At 36.8% G+C, this 17,706-nt stretch overlaps 1 protein-coding gene across 3 annotated transcripts in view; it reads left to right on the forward strand.

Moving 5' to 3' along the window:
- Positions 1 to 1,618: 1,618 nt before the first annotated feature.
- Positions 1,619 to 17,706, forward strand: part of Hdac9 (histone deacetylase 9) — a 662,331-nt gene continuing 646,243 nt past the window's right edge. For all 3 annotated transcript variants that reach the window (XM_026407939.2, XM_026407971.2, XM_026408036.2), the window contains exon 1: positions 1,619 to 1,696. In XM_026407939.2, coding sequence (XP_026263724.1) covers positions 1,681 to 1,696 — 16 coding nt within the window. In that variant the 5' untranslated portion in view covers positions 1,619 to 1,680. The remainder of the gene's footprint in view (positions 1,697 to 17,706) is intronic.

Genomic DNA, 17,706 nt, shown 5'->3' on the forward strand with positions numbered 1-17,706 from the left:
AACCCCTGAATGGATTGGGAGGATGCTAAAGGGAACTTAGGATTTCTGATGGGGCCAGCAGACCTATGTGATTCTGGGAGGAAGACTTCCAGGAGATGCTGAAGAGGTGCGTAAGCCCAATGGCATGTGCGAGTGGGGTGGAGATCTGGGAGGGGGCTTGTGACCACAGTTCTTTTCTTTAAACCTTTTTCATTTTTCCTTCCCTTCTTTCTTCTTTAGAGCTTTGTCTTTTCCTCTTCCTTCCCTGAAGGTGCAAAGCTGCCGGTAAAAGCGAGAGGAACTAAAGCCATAGGTTATGATTGTACCGTGTTGGTTTGGGGACTTTGTTTTCACTCTGAACACAGACAAATATAAAGACCTTGGGGGTTGGAACGATGCCCTTGTTCCCCTTCAGTGGGATCTCAGAAGAAAGCATTGCTTATATTTCGCTTTGTTATACCACATTTCCTTAGGTCTGATTAGAAAACATTTATTTATAGAGGTAGAAAATAAATGCAATAATTCTGCTCAAAGTTATTCTTTTTTCTTTCCCTCGTTTCATTAGGTGAGTAACACTGTGTTGGGAAATACTAAGAAGGGAGGGCGACAGTCGAGGACTGCTGGTTTCCTTAGCCTGTCCCAGCTTACTAAATTTAACTCTTTTTTTGTGAAACCATCACCACATGTGAATATAATATAAACTGTCAGAAATTCTCTGAAGGGACATTTTCTCAGCCAATCAAAAGCAAGGGTTAATGAGCCTTCGAGATGATTTGGTTTTCATACATTCTTTTTTTTTTCTAATTCCATAATCCTTAGATATGATGGGAAATATACTTCAAAGTGAGTACTCCAGATTTAATTCAAATGCCACCCATTTAAGTAGCTCAGAAAACTGCCTGATCTAGGGTTCTGGGGTGACAGTGTTTTATATATGTTGCAATCTTTCAGAGTTGGATCAAAACATCAAAAGCTTTTTATTTCATTAAAATATGTCTCGGGCTCTGTATTTCTTCTCTTGTTGCAGGCTTTACATCTAGGACACAGTTCACAGCTTCTTCTTCAGGGAATGTTTAATTTTCCCTCACCCAAAGGCTTGTATTTGCTACTTTGTCCTGTATTTTAATTACCAAGCTCCAGAGGAAGAGAGTGGTCTGAGCCAGGGCCCCGAGTTGTGGAAGTTTCTATATCCGGTAAACTGGCTCCATTCCAGGGCAGAATAATTTATCAGCAAATGAAACACCAGACACTTCCCACACGTCCTCTGATTGCATTAAAAAAAAAATCACTCCCTTTCCCACCCAAATTGAGTTTGCTTAGAGTAGAGCCAACAGGCGTTCTCTCTCTTCCTCCTCCTCATTTTGTTGCATGGCTGGTTTCTGTAGTCTATTAGACTTCTTATTAATAGTAAGATGTTCATTCATTAACTCTCTCATGCCTACAAGCCAGATACAGTTGCTCTCTCTGCCCCCTCGTTATGCTGTCTTCATAAAGTCATGCCGTAGCAAGGAAATGAGCTGGAAAACTGATTTTGCTTCTGTAGCATCAGGTACTATTTAACCAGTGGGAGGGACTGATAAAATTAGCAAGTTGACTAACCACTTCCCTTCCTTGTGGCTCTTTAATATTATAACGGATACAGAAAAGTTCAGAAGGACTGGGCTAGTTTTTGAAACCACAGCACACTTTGGTAAAGAGGGAATGCACAACAGAACCGGTGAGTTTCTTTCTTTTAAGTTTCTAAGAGAACTATGAAAAGGAAATTGGGGTGGATGGTTTTAAGTTTGACTTTGCAAATAGTGTTTAGTAATTTGTGGGCTGTGGAAAGATAGACCTGCTAGGAGGAGGGAGACAAAAGCTTTTCCAACCAGCAGCAGCAGCAACAGCAGCAGCAGCAACAGCAGCAGCAGCAGCAACAACAACAACAAAAATTAGAGTGAGCAAAGAATTCAACTCTGTTAATATCTTTACTATTCCTGATAGGGAAGATGAAAATATTTTGAGAATATTTTTACTGGAATTAGTAAATTCTGTTTTTGATCAATGAGTTCCTGTACTCATAATTCTTGAAATTTAGTGTTGTCAACAGAGGCACTGTCTATGGAACCGCAATGTCCCTCTGGATCCTGACCAGCTAAAGGTCTTCAGTTATCTTCTTCTTTATGGTTGAAATTTTTATTACTTTTAAATTTTTGATAACACAGAATTTCAAGCAAATGAAAATAGAATGAGTAGCTCCCCATGCAGCCCTCCCACAGCTCCCACAGTTAGGAGCTCAGGCCCACACTGTTTCTTCCACACCTCTGTGCTGTGTACCCCCTTCACTCTTATTGAATTGCAATATTTTGAAATGTGCCCATAGTGAACAGTAAATGAAAGCAGCCTAAAATCCCCTAAAGGATCACACCAGCTTGGTAATTTAAGTTTTAGAGAAATATTATTACAGAAAATTGAATTATGAATCACAGAAAGCAAGACTAAGTTTCTAAGGGTTGGTTTTTCCAGTGAGAGCAGGAGTAGATGATAGGATTTAAGATCATGAAATCTGAAGCCAGACTGATTGAGGTCACATTCTCAGTCTCAATGTCCTTGAGGAAGTTTCTTAACCTTTTTATGCCTTGTTTTTCTCACCTGAAATTGAAGATAAGAATACTGACCTCCTGAGGTGAAGTGCAGGTAAAGACTTATAAAAATGCCTAGGAACAGATGCTTTTGGCCCCCCAGTCAGGGTGATGTTAGTGTTGAGATCTGTGCAAGTAGCCAAACTTTGTGCCTGAGAACACTTGGTTGTCTCCTCACCATTGCTTTTCTCTTAACTATTGGATAATGGAAAGCTGGAAAAAGTCTCCATAGAGAGTGATTTTTGTCCTGGACCTGGGAAAACTCACCACTCTTGCCCTTCACCCCAGCTCTGAATTAATTCTGAAAATGAACAGTGTCACAGCTTGCCTTGTCCACCTTCTCCCTTTGAGAGGAGTAGAGGAAGTAGACCCTTGGCTCAACTCAGAACAAGGAACAGCATATCTGCAGGAAGAGCTCAGTCATGGGCCTCTATAATCCTGTGAGGAGGTGTGTTGTGGCCGTTGTGGGTGGTTTTGATGGGAAGCTGCACCCCATCCCAGCACTTATCCTTTTCTCTCTGAAGTGGAGCTCTCCAGGCTGCCTGGGCTTTCTTATAGGGCTGCAAGCTGCTCAGATAACATTTTTTCATTAGTAATGAGAATGGGGGAAATTCTGAGGCTGGCCATAAATGCAAAGGTGAGGGTCTTCTCTAGTTCATGCCATCTCTGCATCATAAATCAAATGGTAATGGCTTCCACATGCCTGTTAGTGCACTGTGTGGTGTTCTTGTTTAATCATCCCAATTTCCTTGTGTGATACTTATTGTTAATATCTTCAATTTATAGATAGGGAAATCAAGGCACAGAGAGTTTGAGCAATGTGCCTTTAGTTACCTAGCTAATAAGAGAGAGCCAGGGTTTTCTTCCAAGTCTGTCTGACTTAACAGCTTCTTAGAGTGTTTGTCTAAAAGAAATAGGTTTATTTAAATGAGTACAATCAAAATGCATCCATGATTCTGCTCTCAGTCTTTCAGAAGGTGAAAGTTACCCCTATTCCTTAAGCAAATTGTATGGGAAAGCTTTTGTCTGGCAACAGTTTTCCCACAGTGAATTTTCATAATGCCTAATTACAAGCTAGAAATTTGTCATAAATCTTGACAAATACAGAGTGGTGGGGGTGGAGTTACCACTGTAATGAAGTAAATATTGAGCTGGGGGGGGGGAAGAAATGCTCTTTCAGTAAATTAACCATGCCTCAGTGGTAGATTTTGTTTTTCAGGCCATTTGTCTTTCTTGAGTTTTTGTAGAGGATGGGTGAAATTCATCTAAGTCAATTTTCAAGAACACATAGTGCTGTTGTAAAACAAATGATAAACACTGATGCACTGCAGAAATAAAAATTGGCTGAATTTTCCGGGAGGTGCTGAAGAGAACTGGGACATGCACAGTCAAACATTTTAGAAACCTGGAATTGACTTTCGGTGCTTTTTCTTTTAGATTACTGATATAACTGCAAAAATAGAACTCAACGTGTGAATGAAGGAAGAGGTTAATTTCACAACTTTGGAGAATTGTTTCCCCCTCCAACAGAGCAAGGGTGTTTTTAAAATGCTTTCTTTTACTAAAGGGAACACTGTCTGGAATCTGGATCTGAAAATGCAAAACAGATATAAAATGATTGACTTGTCTTTTATCAGGCAATCTGATATGATCTACAGTCTTTCATTTTTACCTTGTTTTCCCTTCATTGTCTACAGTACTTATGTCATTTTGATAGACTCAGCCAAGCTTTCTGTACCTATAAAAACACTGAACAAGATTTGAAAATATGTTTTCTTTTTTGCAGAGGAGGAAAGGGATAAAGGGAGTTGGAGCTGCTGGTAGAAGAGGGAATGAAGTGGGAAGAGTCATTGTTCTTGGCTCCTTAGACATTAGACAAGGCAGAGGCCCTTTAATACTGGCAACTATAAACTGTTTTTCTTTTTTCCCCCTCTTCCTCTCTCTAATGTTCATCTCATAAGACTGTATCGTTCATAGCTCATAAAGTAAGGGTCAGGGTTGGAAATTTCTGATCTGTCTGTGGTTACAGACAGGTTCAGAAGTGCCATTTAGCTTGCTACTGCCCACTTCTCTGTGCACCAGTGTAATTTTTGATGGGCTTGGTCATCTACTGGGTTACTGAATGTCAGTATCCTCATATTTTCAAGTCCTCCTTTTCCAGCTTGATCTTTAACTTTTTAAATTTTTTTTTTTGGTCACTGTGGCTTGGATATTCAATGTTTTAGTAAAGCATTTTAAAAAATTTAAAATGCAATGGTCTCTTTGAGGAAGAGTACCTGCCAGTATGGTTGAAACATGTAAAAAGGGGAAACATGTAAAAAGGCTTACCTGAAGGTGTTGAGCAGAGTCCAGATTGTTCAGGGCCTAGTAGGTCATGCTAGAGAGCTGCAAATGGTTTAAGTGCAATAAAAAGTGATTTCAAGGTTTTTGCAGGAAGTTGCAGGATCTGAAGAACATTTTAAAATTAGTTGCAGATGGGAGATAGATTCAAGAGGTACAAGAATAGAAACATGGAAACAGGTCAGAAAACTATTGCCTAGTCTAGAAATGATGGTAATCTCACCTGCAGAGTGGCCTTAGGGATAAAGACCACTCAGTGGACAGAGTGAGAAATTCTGCATAATTACTAGGACTTTATAAAGAAGTGTATGAGAAAGTGAGAGTGCAGAAAGTGTCAGTTATGATCTTGTAGTGTGAACAGCAGGGTCTCAGGAGATGGTACCTATGAAGACTGGCACAGTGAAAGGAGAGCAGGCTTGGACACCTCAGATGAAATGCTTTTGAAACGTTTGAGGAAATATGTCAACTTGGCAGCTGATGGCACGGAAGTGGTGTGTGAAGCCATGGATGTGATTGTGTAGGGAGATGTATGACGTGAAGAAAACTCACCAAGGGGAATTCCATACTCAACCATGGGGAATTCCAAAATTTAGAAGCCGGGTAGAGGTAAAGGATCTAGTATGGGAGGTAGATAAGTGAGAAAAGAGGAAACCAGAATGTTGTGACTTTTAGGATGACATAAGATGGTAGCATAATCAGGAGGAAGGATTGATTACCTATATTGAATGCCAAAGAGCTAAGAAATTATTAAAAACACCAGAGAATTGGAATTGGCCATATGGAGTTCATAGATATAAAATAAGTAGGCAAAATGCTATTTCTTTAGAATTATATCACATGTTGACATCTTGACCAATCAGTTTTACTACTGACTAAATGAAGGCGAGAAGACGAGTACAAGCCATGTTATTTTCGCAAGTGACAATATATTTATAACTTATTTCTATTTTCATGAAACTGTATAGTGTTCAGGAAAACAATAATATACTATTTGTGCTGGTTTAAATTTATTTCCCTTCAAGTGTAAAATTCTTGATCCATTCAGATTCTTCATATGTGAGTTTCCAGTGTCAAGGACAGCAGGTGCAATTGTTCTCAACTGGAGGTAGCTTTGTCCCTAGGACACATTTGGCAATGTCTGTGGATATTTATGATAGTCACAACTGAGGTATAAGTATGCCACTGAGTAGGGAAAGACCTGGGATGCTGCTGTACATCTTCCAATGTACAGGACAACTTCACACAACAATCACTTGGCCCAAAATGTCAACAGTGCCAAGGCTGAGAAATTCTGACACATCTGCTCAGTGCTCAACATAGGGCCCTGTTGGTGGTAGATTGTCAGCATAACTCTCCTGTTAAAATCTCTAGAATGGATTTTCTGTAGAATGGATTGCCAAGAGGAAATGGGGACAAATAAACTCAATGCCTTCATGGGCTGTGGCACCAAAAGAAAAGAGTGGACTTCCTATAACTGAGACTGAAGGAGCCTACGATGAAGATGATGCTGGTTTAAGCACCATGGTAGAATGGAGGGTTTATTGACAGAAAATGCACATCTACTCAGTGCTTAACATCAGGCCTCATCAGTGGTAGATCATCACTAGAGCTTTTCTGTCGAAGGATGGGGATCTCCTACTTTATTTTTCATGGTCTACCTATAGGTTCGATCTTTGGTTTTGGTTTTCAGGTGGAGTTTGTTTGTTTAATATAATGAAGTAAGAAATAAAAGTAACTTGCATTTGTATGAACTTCTGTGAATTAAGCTCTTTTGAAGCTTATGTCCAAGTCTTATAAAAATTCCAAAACATATATTTATTGTCACAAAAATGTGACAATAAATATATGTTTGTTTTGAAAATCAGCAGAAGAAGCATATGAATACAAATAACATGACAGAGAATTTTAAAATAAAAATAAGCAAAAAGCAATAGGAAATACTCATAATGTGTTTTTAATCCATTATCTGTGGATATTGCCTAAATATTCTTTCTTCCTTCTTATTTCTTCCTTTAACGTGGCTTCAAGTTTTTTACCCCTGCAGAACTAATTTTCAACAGAATTCATCTATATGTTTATAAATAGAAGACAGTGTCATCCAATGTTAGACTTCTTTTATCAGAAGGTACCAGGGCAGATATATGCTAGCAGGTAATATTATTATTACTTTCATAAATTCTATTTTAATCCAATTTATCAAAAATTCATAAACATAAATGAGAAATGTAAGACTGAAATTTTTACATTTGTTAATCTGAGATAATTTTCTCAAAACAAATTTTTATTTTCAAAGCAATTCATTTCCTTTAATTTATACTTGAATTGATTATGTCCTTCAGTCAAGGTTCATGTGATTTTGTTGCTGCCTAAACACTCTTGGGCATATACTATGACTGCTAGTTGTTTTAAATATCCCATATGAAAAGTTATAAAAACAAATACTAAACCTGTAATTATAGATTTGCCTATAAGAAAACTGAAATTTTATTAAAAACATTATATAAAAATTTTACAATAACACAAACAAATGAAAACTCAGTAAGTGAAAAGCATTTTATATTTACAGTTAAGAGTGTGGCTCAAAATAATGAGTTAGATTTCAGACTCCTTTTTGGTTCCCAACTTTTCTAGGGTTTCCCAATGAATAAAGATATTTGTATAATTAAAATTCAGTTAATTACTGAAACTGAATTAAGATGACAGTGAATGAGCAGCCTCAGGTGTGTGGCTCTGCATTTTAAAGTGGTGCATTTAATGTTTATGCAAGAGTAAGATTTTTAAAAAGTGATTAGCACCTTGACTGTACAGCTCCTATTTTTTTTTTTTTTTTTTTGGTAACACTGCATAAGATTTGAAGCCCTCTTTGCTTCAAAATTTGACCTATTTAGAAAAGTTCTGGATAGTTTCTACGTAATATATTCTCTCAGTTTTGTAAGTGCCTTTGGGTAATATATTGAAGAGGCAAGCAGTCTCATCAAGCAACATAATGGACCTTATCACATTTCAAGATACATTTTTTTTCCCCTACTACTGCTGCTTCAAGTTTTGTTCTGTGTTTAATGATACCACACTCTACTGGCAAGGGGAGTTTTCCAGAAGTTTAATTCTCTTTGCATACAGTGCGGTTTTTAGTCTGGCTGCCGTTTTCAGATCTTTTCCTTGAAATGAGGTGACATAATTTGATTTTTTACAATAAGGAAAAAAAAGAGTTTTGTTCATCCTGAAAGGATAGAGAAAGAAAGTCTGTGACTTGATAGAATGAGAAAAATGGATTGGTACCAGCTCAAGAAGGCAGGAGACAACTCCTGCTTGGATGAAAAGTATAATTGGTCTCTTAGTAAAGGAAAATCCTGGGGATACATCATTCCAGTGTTCAGCCAGGGAGAGCCCAGCTGCTAGAGGAAAAGGGTCCAATAAACCCCCACCATAGTGAACACTTTTTCCTTCTTGGTAACTGTGAATGGCATATTTTAGTAGCAGATGTTAAATTTTGATGACTTGTCAAGAGACACCTGACAGGTAAGATACTCTTTACTATCTCTACTCTTTGCAACCCTTGAAGTCTCAAGAGACACTAAGTAACTTTACCAGGAACTCAGATATCTCCACCCTAAAATTCAGGTCTTCTTCGTGGTAGAGCTACCTCTTTAGAGATATGCTGACTTTTCTGAGCAATGTTTAGGGTAAGATCTGATCTTAATTGGTTTCACACACTGTGGAAGGCTTCCTTTAGTAAACATCAGTTCTCTTGCTTTAACAATACCTTAATGAAGAAACAATGAACTGAAGGACATTTTAAAAGTAGGTTGTATAAGACACTTAAAAAATGTTGAATAACACAATATTCTCTGTAAAATACTACGTGAACTAAGCAGATTATAAAGCAATATGTTAATATAGAGGAGTTATTTTATCAAAATTAATTAACTCACACTATAAGAAAATTTTTATTTATTTTTTGCAAGGCTGGGGAATCTACCCAGGGTCTTGTGCATGGCAGGCACAAGCTTTACTACTGATCTATACTGCCAGCCTTAGCAATTAACTTAGTTTTTCACCTTTGACATATCTTCCTAAGTAAATATAAGTAAATGTAAATATAAATAAATGTCTTTCTTTTTTTTTTTTTTGGTACTGGGGATTGAATCAAAGGTTGCTTATCTACTGAGCCATATCCCCATTTTATTATCCCCATATTTTATTTAGAGACAGGGTCTTGCTGAGTTGCTTAGGGCCTCACTAATTGCTGAGGCTGTTTCTCAACTCGCAGTTCTACTGCCTCAGTCTCCAGAGCCACTGGGATTACAGGTGTGTGCCACCACACCCAACTAAACAAATATCTTAATAAATATAAAGTTATTGAGCTCTGTGCAATGCAAACTATTTCACATAAACAGTTTATGTTAAAACTAGACAGATCTTTGTCTTGGTTTAGAAAAGAAATATTCTGTATATATTTAAGGAAGATGAAGTGATTTTATATATGTAATTGATAAAAAAACTTCATTTTTTTAATAATGATTATGAAACAGCATTTGAAAATCCTGAAATCATCAATTATAGTTAATAGCTTATACCTATTCTTATATCATGGATTATAGTTATGGCTTATACCATTCTTTAAGACCCATGCTGAGAAAGTTACTGTCAAATTAAGGAGAGTTAAATTAACTTTTCTCTTTAAAACTGAAGTTGAGAAATATCAATATTTTAATTCTGTAAGTGAAAACACTTTTTTTCCTGCAATGTAGTTTTCTAAATAAAATATTCATTGCATAGGTAATATGACCATATCCTACACATTTTGTGTGAAATTACTAAAAAGAATATTCCTTCAAATTGATTCATTCAATTGGAACTTTCCTGCTTTTCAATATAAGCATCAGAATTACATTTTAAACATCATGAGCTGTTGTTTCAGTGATTTGAAGATAACAATGTGTATTTTCTTATATAAAGCAAATTAATTTAAATATTATAGCCAGAGTTGCATTTTATGATGAAACATGAAGTATTCTTGGTTTTAAAGCTTATGTTGAAAGTAATTATAGCAGAAAGCAATCTAGACATAGTACATATATGTTTATTCTTGCATAAAGTGATTTAATCCTCAGTTTTATTCCAGAGACTTATTTAGGTTTCATTTAGTATCACACTGGGATAGTAAATAGCTTAATACTTTCTTTTATATTACTATCTAGGTATTTAAATGCAGAAATGAAGACAACACTTTGACTCCTACTGTATTTGAATGTATGAATTTACATATATAAAAACATACAACAATAAATTTGTTTATAGAACAAAATAATATCTGTTTTTGTGACTTACTCACTTACTCTATAGAGACCGTGAAATCAGAATAAGTCTGTCCTCAAACGAGAGGTGCCACCTTCTTCTCCCTTTTCCCCACCAGACACTAATGGTGTGAGTGAATGACACAATGGAAAGTTCTTGTTAATTAGGTGTTCCTGATGATAAAGACTTAACACGTCTCGGTTTTCCTATTTCCTCTCAACCATCACCAAATTCAATATGTAAGAAAATGATCTCATAAAAATCTTTGAGCTTAGTCATTTTTTGTACATATGCATTTGACAAAGTAATTAATTCATTTAAATGTTCAGAGACTATTGCTGTTGAAATCATATGTGCAGTTTTCTAAAATATAAAATATTAGGTGTTAAGAGCAGAGGTCTCATCATCAGTCTGATTTTCATGAATGGAAATTTAAGAGTTTAAATTTAAGAGCCAAAATGGTACAGCAATTAAGTAGAAAATGTACAGGATTAATAATACTCCCAGTCTGCTTGTTGGCCTGCACTCTTGGGTTAGGGATACTGATTTTATGCATGTAATTGCCACTTGTGATTTGTGCCCATATGCATAGTTCTCTAATCATGCATGGTTCCAATGGGGACTGACTTGGCATATGTAGTTTTTATGTATAGTTTTAGCTAGAAAATGTGAAAGAATTCAGATGGTGATATTGGTTGTGTCATATATTGCTTTTTGATTAAGGCATTGTAAATGTGCAAGGTATGGTTGGATCTGGGGCTTGAAGTATCATAGAAAAGACATTGGTCTCAGAGTCAGGAGGACCTAAGTTTTCACATAATCATTAACTATTTGAGTGACATTTGCAAACTGACTTTACTTTCCAGAGTTGGTTTTCTCATATAATATCTACTTTGTTAGGTGAAGTAAAATTATTATTATTTTTTTTTGTGGTATTTGGAATTGAATCCAGGGCCTCAAGCATGCAAGGCAAGTGCTGTGTCACTGAGCTACACTCCCAGCACATGAAAAACTTAAGTAAAGTCTGAACCTAGCCTTTTAGAAGACAAAGAAGAATTGATTTTGCCTTTATGAGTCCCAGTTTCTTCACCTATAATGTCTACTCTGTAAGGTGATATCAAAGGTAAAATTAAATTATTATGTAAAGCTAGAAACTAACTTTTTAGGAGGCATAGGCAGTGTTTGGTGTCTAGTACAGTATTTGAGGTTTAACAACTGCCAGTTATTATTTGCATGAATAAATTAATGCACTTGGAATGCTGGAAGGTAATCAGCAAATATTCATTTTATGCTCTTCTTTTTCAGAGTTCTACATCTGGTTAAGTTACTAGTTAACAATAGTTAAAACTTCAGTTAAGTAACTTTTTCTTCTTGGTTTCATTTTCCCACATATATAATATTGTGCAGTTTTATCAGTTGTTCTTTCATAAATGATTTTTTTTCTAAAAGCATAGATTTTCACTGGATGCAGTAGCATAAAGTTGCCTTTAGAAGACTGGTAGTTTTTCACAGAAAGGCTAGAACACTGGTTAATGCAACTATTGAGTGTGTAGTAACTTGATTTCCATTGTAATATGGCAATATAACCTAGAATAAGGAGCTAAGTTTTTAGAGATGGCAAAAGGGTAGCAATAGAATGAGACCTTAAACTTTTTACATTGAGAAACATAGGTGTTGACATCCATGACATGTTCGCTGTCTACCAACATTCACTCCTCATTGTTCCATGGAAATAGAGTTGTCTCTGAGCACATGGTCCACCAGCTAGGCACTACCACCTCCAGATAGGCGTGACTCGGTTCTTAAGAAATAGAATGTGAGCCAATGTGCCTCTATTGGGCTTTGAGATGTCAGTGGCTGTCTGTGTTCCTTCTCTCTCCTACTTGCTGGAACCTCAGATGGTTTGGGTCCACTTTTAACCATGTGTTGACAATGGTGATCTAGAATCTGTCAGGGAAGCAAGGGGAAAAGAACCTTGGTGGCTGAAGGCCCCACCAACTTGAAACGTCGTACAAGAAAGAAATAAATGTCTCTGTTTAAACTACTGTATATTTATCATCTGACTTCATTGTTCTAACTGCTTAATCTAGACCCTGACTGATACCGAGTCCCATGGAATTTGGTTGATCCAGGTTCTTCCCATCATTAACAATTAGGGGATCAGATTTGAATCTCCATGCCTAGGTGCCCTCATGTTATGTGGTACTATTATGGGATTGTGTAAGAGCTTTAACAGTTTGCATTTACGATACCAGGTACAGTGCTAATATACTCTGTCAATTAATGTTCTTGATCAGGTTCTAAGTTAGAAATTATCATCTGGATTTTACGGTTGGGAATGCAGAGAAATAATGATTGTGTGTTACTTCCCGAAAGGTCCAGAGCTAGTCATTACAGAGGCAGGTTTTAAGTTAGACATCTCATTACAGAGGCAGGTTTTAAATTTAGACTACTTGATCCCCAAACTCACAATCTTAAGCAATATTAACAGCTCCTAACACAATGCCTGGAAATATTAATTTATATTAATTTATTCCATAGGTGCTAATAGTGTTATTCTTTATCAAACCTTAAATGGGCATCTGATGTGGGTAAGATATTGCGGGCTATGTTGTGAGGAGCTTGAGGCAGGGGACCCGGGAGCATAAATAAGGCATTGCCGTGCAAACACTGCATAAAAGCTGAACAGAAGTAGCTTCTGTGTGACTAAGAAGGAAATCTTAGAAATCCATGAATCCTAGAAATTAGATTGTCTACCATGAGAGCATAGAATATGACACATTCCATACCGTCTGTATCAAATCAAGATTTCAAGGTGCATACTTCAGTTTCAATGAGGATAGGATGGGGAAGCTATTTTTATGTATCTAAGAATAAGTCTTGTGTTTCTCTAAGATAATTCTCAAGTGGGATGGAAGGACAGAGACCCTGAATGGAAGAGGCATCAGCATCAAGCATGTCCTAGACCCCTTCTTGCTTACTTGCCCACTAGGGAATCCTTCTTAACAGGGCAGTTGATGGAGTTCTCATTTTATTGAACAGAGTCAAGTGTCAGCTGGGATTTCTAAGTGATACTTTCTGGTGGGCTATGAAGTTGGCTTCTGCTCACATTCTCATCCCTCCAGGCAGGAGACCTTTCGCAGCCAGCTCCATCTGGAGTCCCCTTTCTCTCCTGGTTATTCTCTTCTCCTGGATTCTTTTCCCTTTGAATCCCCCTTTTTATAATTCTAATGTTGTCTGTGCATTTGTTTTTACTTGTATATTGTCCATGCTCTTCCATCTCCACCCTTGACTGTTAATGCCACAGTAGCAAAAATCTCCATCCAACCCCACCCAATGTGTACAGATCTTCTTGGCCAGTGCCTCACACGTAGCAGAAGCTCAATAGATAGCTGTTGAATAAGAAAATGGATGGATGGTTTCAGAGTTGAGTAAGAGAAAATTAAAATGTTTTAGTTTCTTGTACCTTCTCAACTAATCCTGAGAAATAACAAAAATAAAAACACGTTTTGGATAAATTGGCTTTTACCAAAGTCAGAAAACCATATTCCAATTTGCTAGTCTTTTCACCTTTTCTCTTTCTCCCAGCTCATATACGTCCAAAGAAATGTATCCAAACACCAAACTAAATAAATTACAACTCCCCTTTTATCAGCAGGTTTCTCTTCCTAGTCAACTGAGAGCTGTAGTAATTGATAACCATTTAAACCACTCAAAGATCTGTCCTGCCATCATGGTGGGTACAAAGAAACAAACTTTCTGATCTCTAGGTAGGGGCCTGGTAATTTGGAGATAATAAAAATACTTTAAGCTTTCAAAAGGCAGAAGAAAAAAATATTTCTGAGACCTACAAATATAAATATTTACATATTTATATATTTCACATATTTATATTGTTATGCATATTATGACAATTTAGATTGTCATATATCATGAAAATATTACAAATATAAAACACAAGCTCTTTAAGTATAATTTTAAGCACTTTAGTTTTATGTTTAGATGCCCAACTAGACATTTTATCAGTGTCATTAATATTAATTATTAAAGACCTGTTCATCCAATGAATTGCCTTCTAGCAATCTTTCTGAACTAGATTAATTAGAGTGTGAAGTTTAGAAAATCAAGCCTACATAGAATATTTTTAAATATTAAAGAGGAAAAAAGAGTCATGATTTTAACCTTGTTTCTGTCATAGTTGTGTGGTTTGCTTAATCATGAGCAAGCAGAGAACTTTTCCCATGAGATAAGTTAAACTTGAACTCAGATCTGTTATTATTCAAGCTTTGGAGAGTTTATAGCTAATCATTGCTTGTTCTACATATACCATACTCCCTCCTAAAGTGATATTTAACCTGAATTTATCATGTGCTACTGGATTTTAAGTATCTTAAAGATAATAGAAAATATTCACATCTTTTCTAGATTATTGGTAGAGAAAAACAAATGTTAGATATGACTGCCCTGAAGAAAATGTTCTGCTAATCCTTTTCATATGCCAGACATAACAAACAGAATTATAGAATATATAAAGACAAGATTTAAGTTACAAATATTGTAGGTATGAAGGTTGCTAGCCATTATTTCCCCTCTTATTTATGCTGTATTAAACTAAAATTCTGGAGATTACTATGAGTTTTCATGGATTAATACAGAGGCAAGAAATAAGATCCATTGAATACCTTTATAATGCCCTGTCTTCAGGTCCACTTTCTAAGGCAGGCAGCACCTGTGTGTATAGACAGAAACTGAGGTCCAGAAACTCCAGGAAACTGCCCAAGTCCCATGCCTGATGAGAAGAGAATGAGTGTCAAGTCCAAATCCCAGGCTCTTGCATGTACTTGGTATATCAAATCTATACCACTCACATTTCATTGCATAATTATAAGTTTACTGAGACTTTGACCAGAATTATTGTAAAGCCGGGCTTGCTTTATGGCTTTGGGAAGAACTGAAATATGTCATGTCAAGGACAATGAAATGTTAAGCCTTTTATGTGGTATTTAGTTTCCTTTACCCCGTGCACACTTATCCTTGACTTAACACCCATTTCCTTCAAGGTCTCTGTAATGAGACCTTGCACATTTTCCAAAAAATACACTTTGTCAGTGACGGTTTATTCACCTTACTTACATAGTTCGAGGAACTGCTTGTTTAAATTTAGATACTGTCTCTGATGAAATGTTTTGACAAAGTAATACCAGCTTGATACTATTTAAAATATTTTGACAGATGGGAAAATTGTTTCAGTCTGAGTTGAGCAATACTTTATTGCAGTATTTTGCGACTTAGGGGAAAAAAATGGTAAAGGTAGCCTCACTGTTCCCCAAAATAGCATCCTGCCATCCTCCCTGAGAAGAGAAAGGCCTCCATTCACTCATAGATTACAATATGTGTGCCGCGTATGTTAAGAAATTCTTGCAGTTTAAACAAGAGGGAACATTTGGGGACTATTTCCAAACAGGGAACATTTATTGTTCTGTAAGCAAACAGAACCTAAAGAACTTTTAGAAACATTTGCTGTGATGGCATTTTATCAGAGCCTTTTCATGCCCTTGGTGAGATTGCCTTGAGTTAATGAAACAAAATCATCAGAATTTAAAACTGGCTTGGTTGAAAAGAAAAAAAAAATACCCTCAAATGTAATGACTTCAAAGTCTAGATATTTTAGGATGTTTTTGTAATAAATGTATCTTTCAAATTAGTTACAAAGGAATAAAATGTAGATTGTTCTTGTTTGTGATGTTAAACACATAGGAGGAGAGATGACAGGGCAGAGGACCAGCGGGAGCAGCATCACCTGGGAACCTGTAGAAAGGCGCATTCTTGGCCTTCTGAATCAGACCCAGGTGGAATCCAGCCCTGTGGGCTTTAACCAGTGTTCCTGATCTTTCTGATGCACCATATTGTTGGCTAAGTACCCAGAGAGAGCAGAGATTTTCAGAGTATCCCATTGACCTCCTTCAATTTCTGCCATGTGGAGGGAGGAGGGTTTCGAGGGGAATGATCAGAAATGGTTTCCAGGTTCCTCCACACCTGTTTCAACTCTTCGAACCTCTTTTACATAGGATTAAGTTTTATATTGGGCTCTGAAAGGATTTGAAAACAACTGTGATGGATCTTTCTTTCGAGGAGAATACACGATGGCCCAGAAACTCTTCATGGATTGACAGCATCTCTTACTGTGTTTCCATTGTTCTAGGCATGTATGTGACCTGAAATTGAGTTTGGTGAGTGAAGTCACAGTGGATCTGTTTGTCGGTGACAGCCTGGTGCTCAGGACTTGTAAGGAACCTATCCATGCTCAGATCAGGAAGTCGGCTTGACTTTCCTAGTTACAGTGGAGGCATGGCCATAACCATTGTGCACATGGATTTGTGTTTAAGTCTTGATCTTCTCACTGTGCACAATTCAATATGTAGAAATGGGAATATCCCTACCATGTGTGTGTCCAGTAATAACTTGTATTGCCCATGACCAATTCAGGCCTCTACTTCCACATATTACTGCAGGTTGGATCTGGATCTCATACAGGGCTGTTACTTCATGAATGTGGAATCAAAGAAAAGGAAAGTTGGTATTTTCTTCAGGTTTGTATGAGCTTTTATAACTCCCCTTTGTGTGCACAGCCACATTCACACACACAGAGTCCATCATTTACCATGTTGCTGAGGGCTCCTAAATTCAGTCTCTCTCTTGATAAATCACATTATATAAATTACTCTATCATTTCTTTCCAAATTATGTTTTTAAGAAATTTTCCAAGTAAATTGATGACAATTATTTCTATAGATATTTTTATATTATTAATTAAACTTTAAGAAGATTTGTATTATTTTAATATAACTTATTTATTATGTTAATAATATAAATTGCTATCTTTAAACCCTGGATTCAGGCAGTCTGTTTCAAAATCTTCACTGCTAAAGTTATATTCTGTTTTTAAGATTGTAATACTATCAATAAAGATACATCAAGTTGGGATTTGTTTTCTCCTCAATATGGGGGCAATATAGTGGCTACCTCAGAATTTTTGAGTAGAGGAATTTAGAGATGAAGGATGGGGATATGTTGGAGCCTGGCTTTGGAGCTGCCTTTCCATCACAAGCATCTCTCCCCTCCACCCCCTCCTTATCCCTCCCTCCAGAGTGTTTGGGGAAGTTTTTGTAAAGAGGCAGATGGAGATTAAGATGGAGGGGAAATGGCTTTTGCCACTAAAACACCTCTTGGACTACCATGGGAAGTTGACTTTAATCCCATAGTTAGAGAAGACACTTCTCCAAACCTTTGTTATGTGGAGCCTCTGTGTGATTTTTCTGCACCCATACATTTTAAGCATGCTTTACCTCATTTCAGAAAGAAAGTATTCACTGTTTTCAGGGAGAGAAAGAAATGATGTGATAGGCCTTGTTGCTCGGATTCCCCCCTGGACATACCATTAGATCTGAAGGACTTTTAACACAGCTTG

This window comes from Urocitellus parryii, chromosome 3 (assembly GCF_045843805.1).
Source record: "Urocitellus parryii isolate mUroPar1 chromosome 3, mUroPar1.hap1, whole genome shotgun sequence".
Taxonomy (NCBI): Eukaryota; Metazoa; Chordata; class Mammalia; order Rodentia; family Sciuridae; genus Urocitellus; species Urocitellus parryii.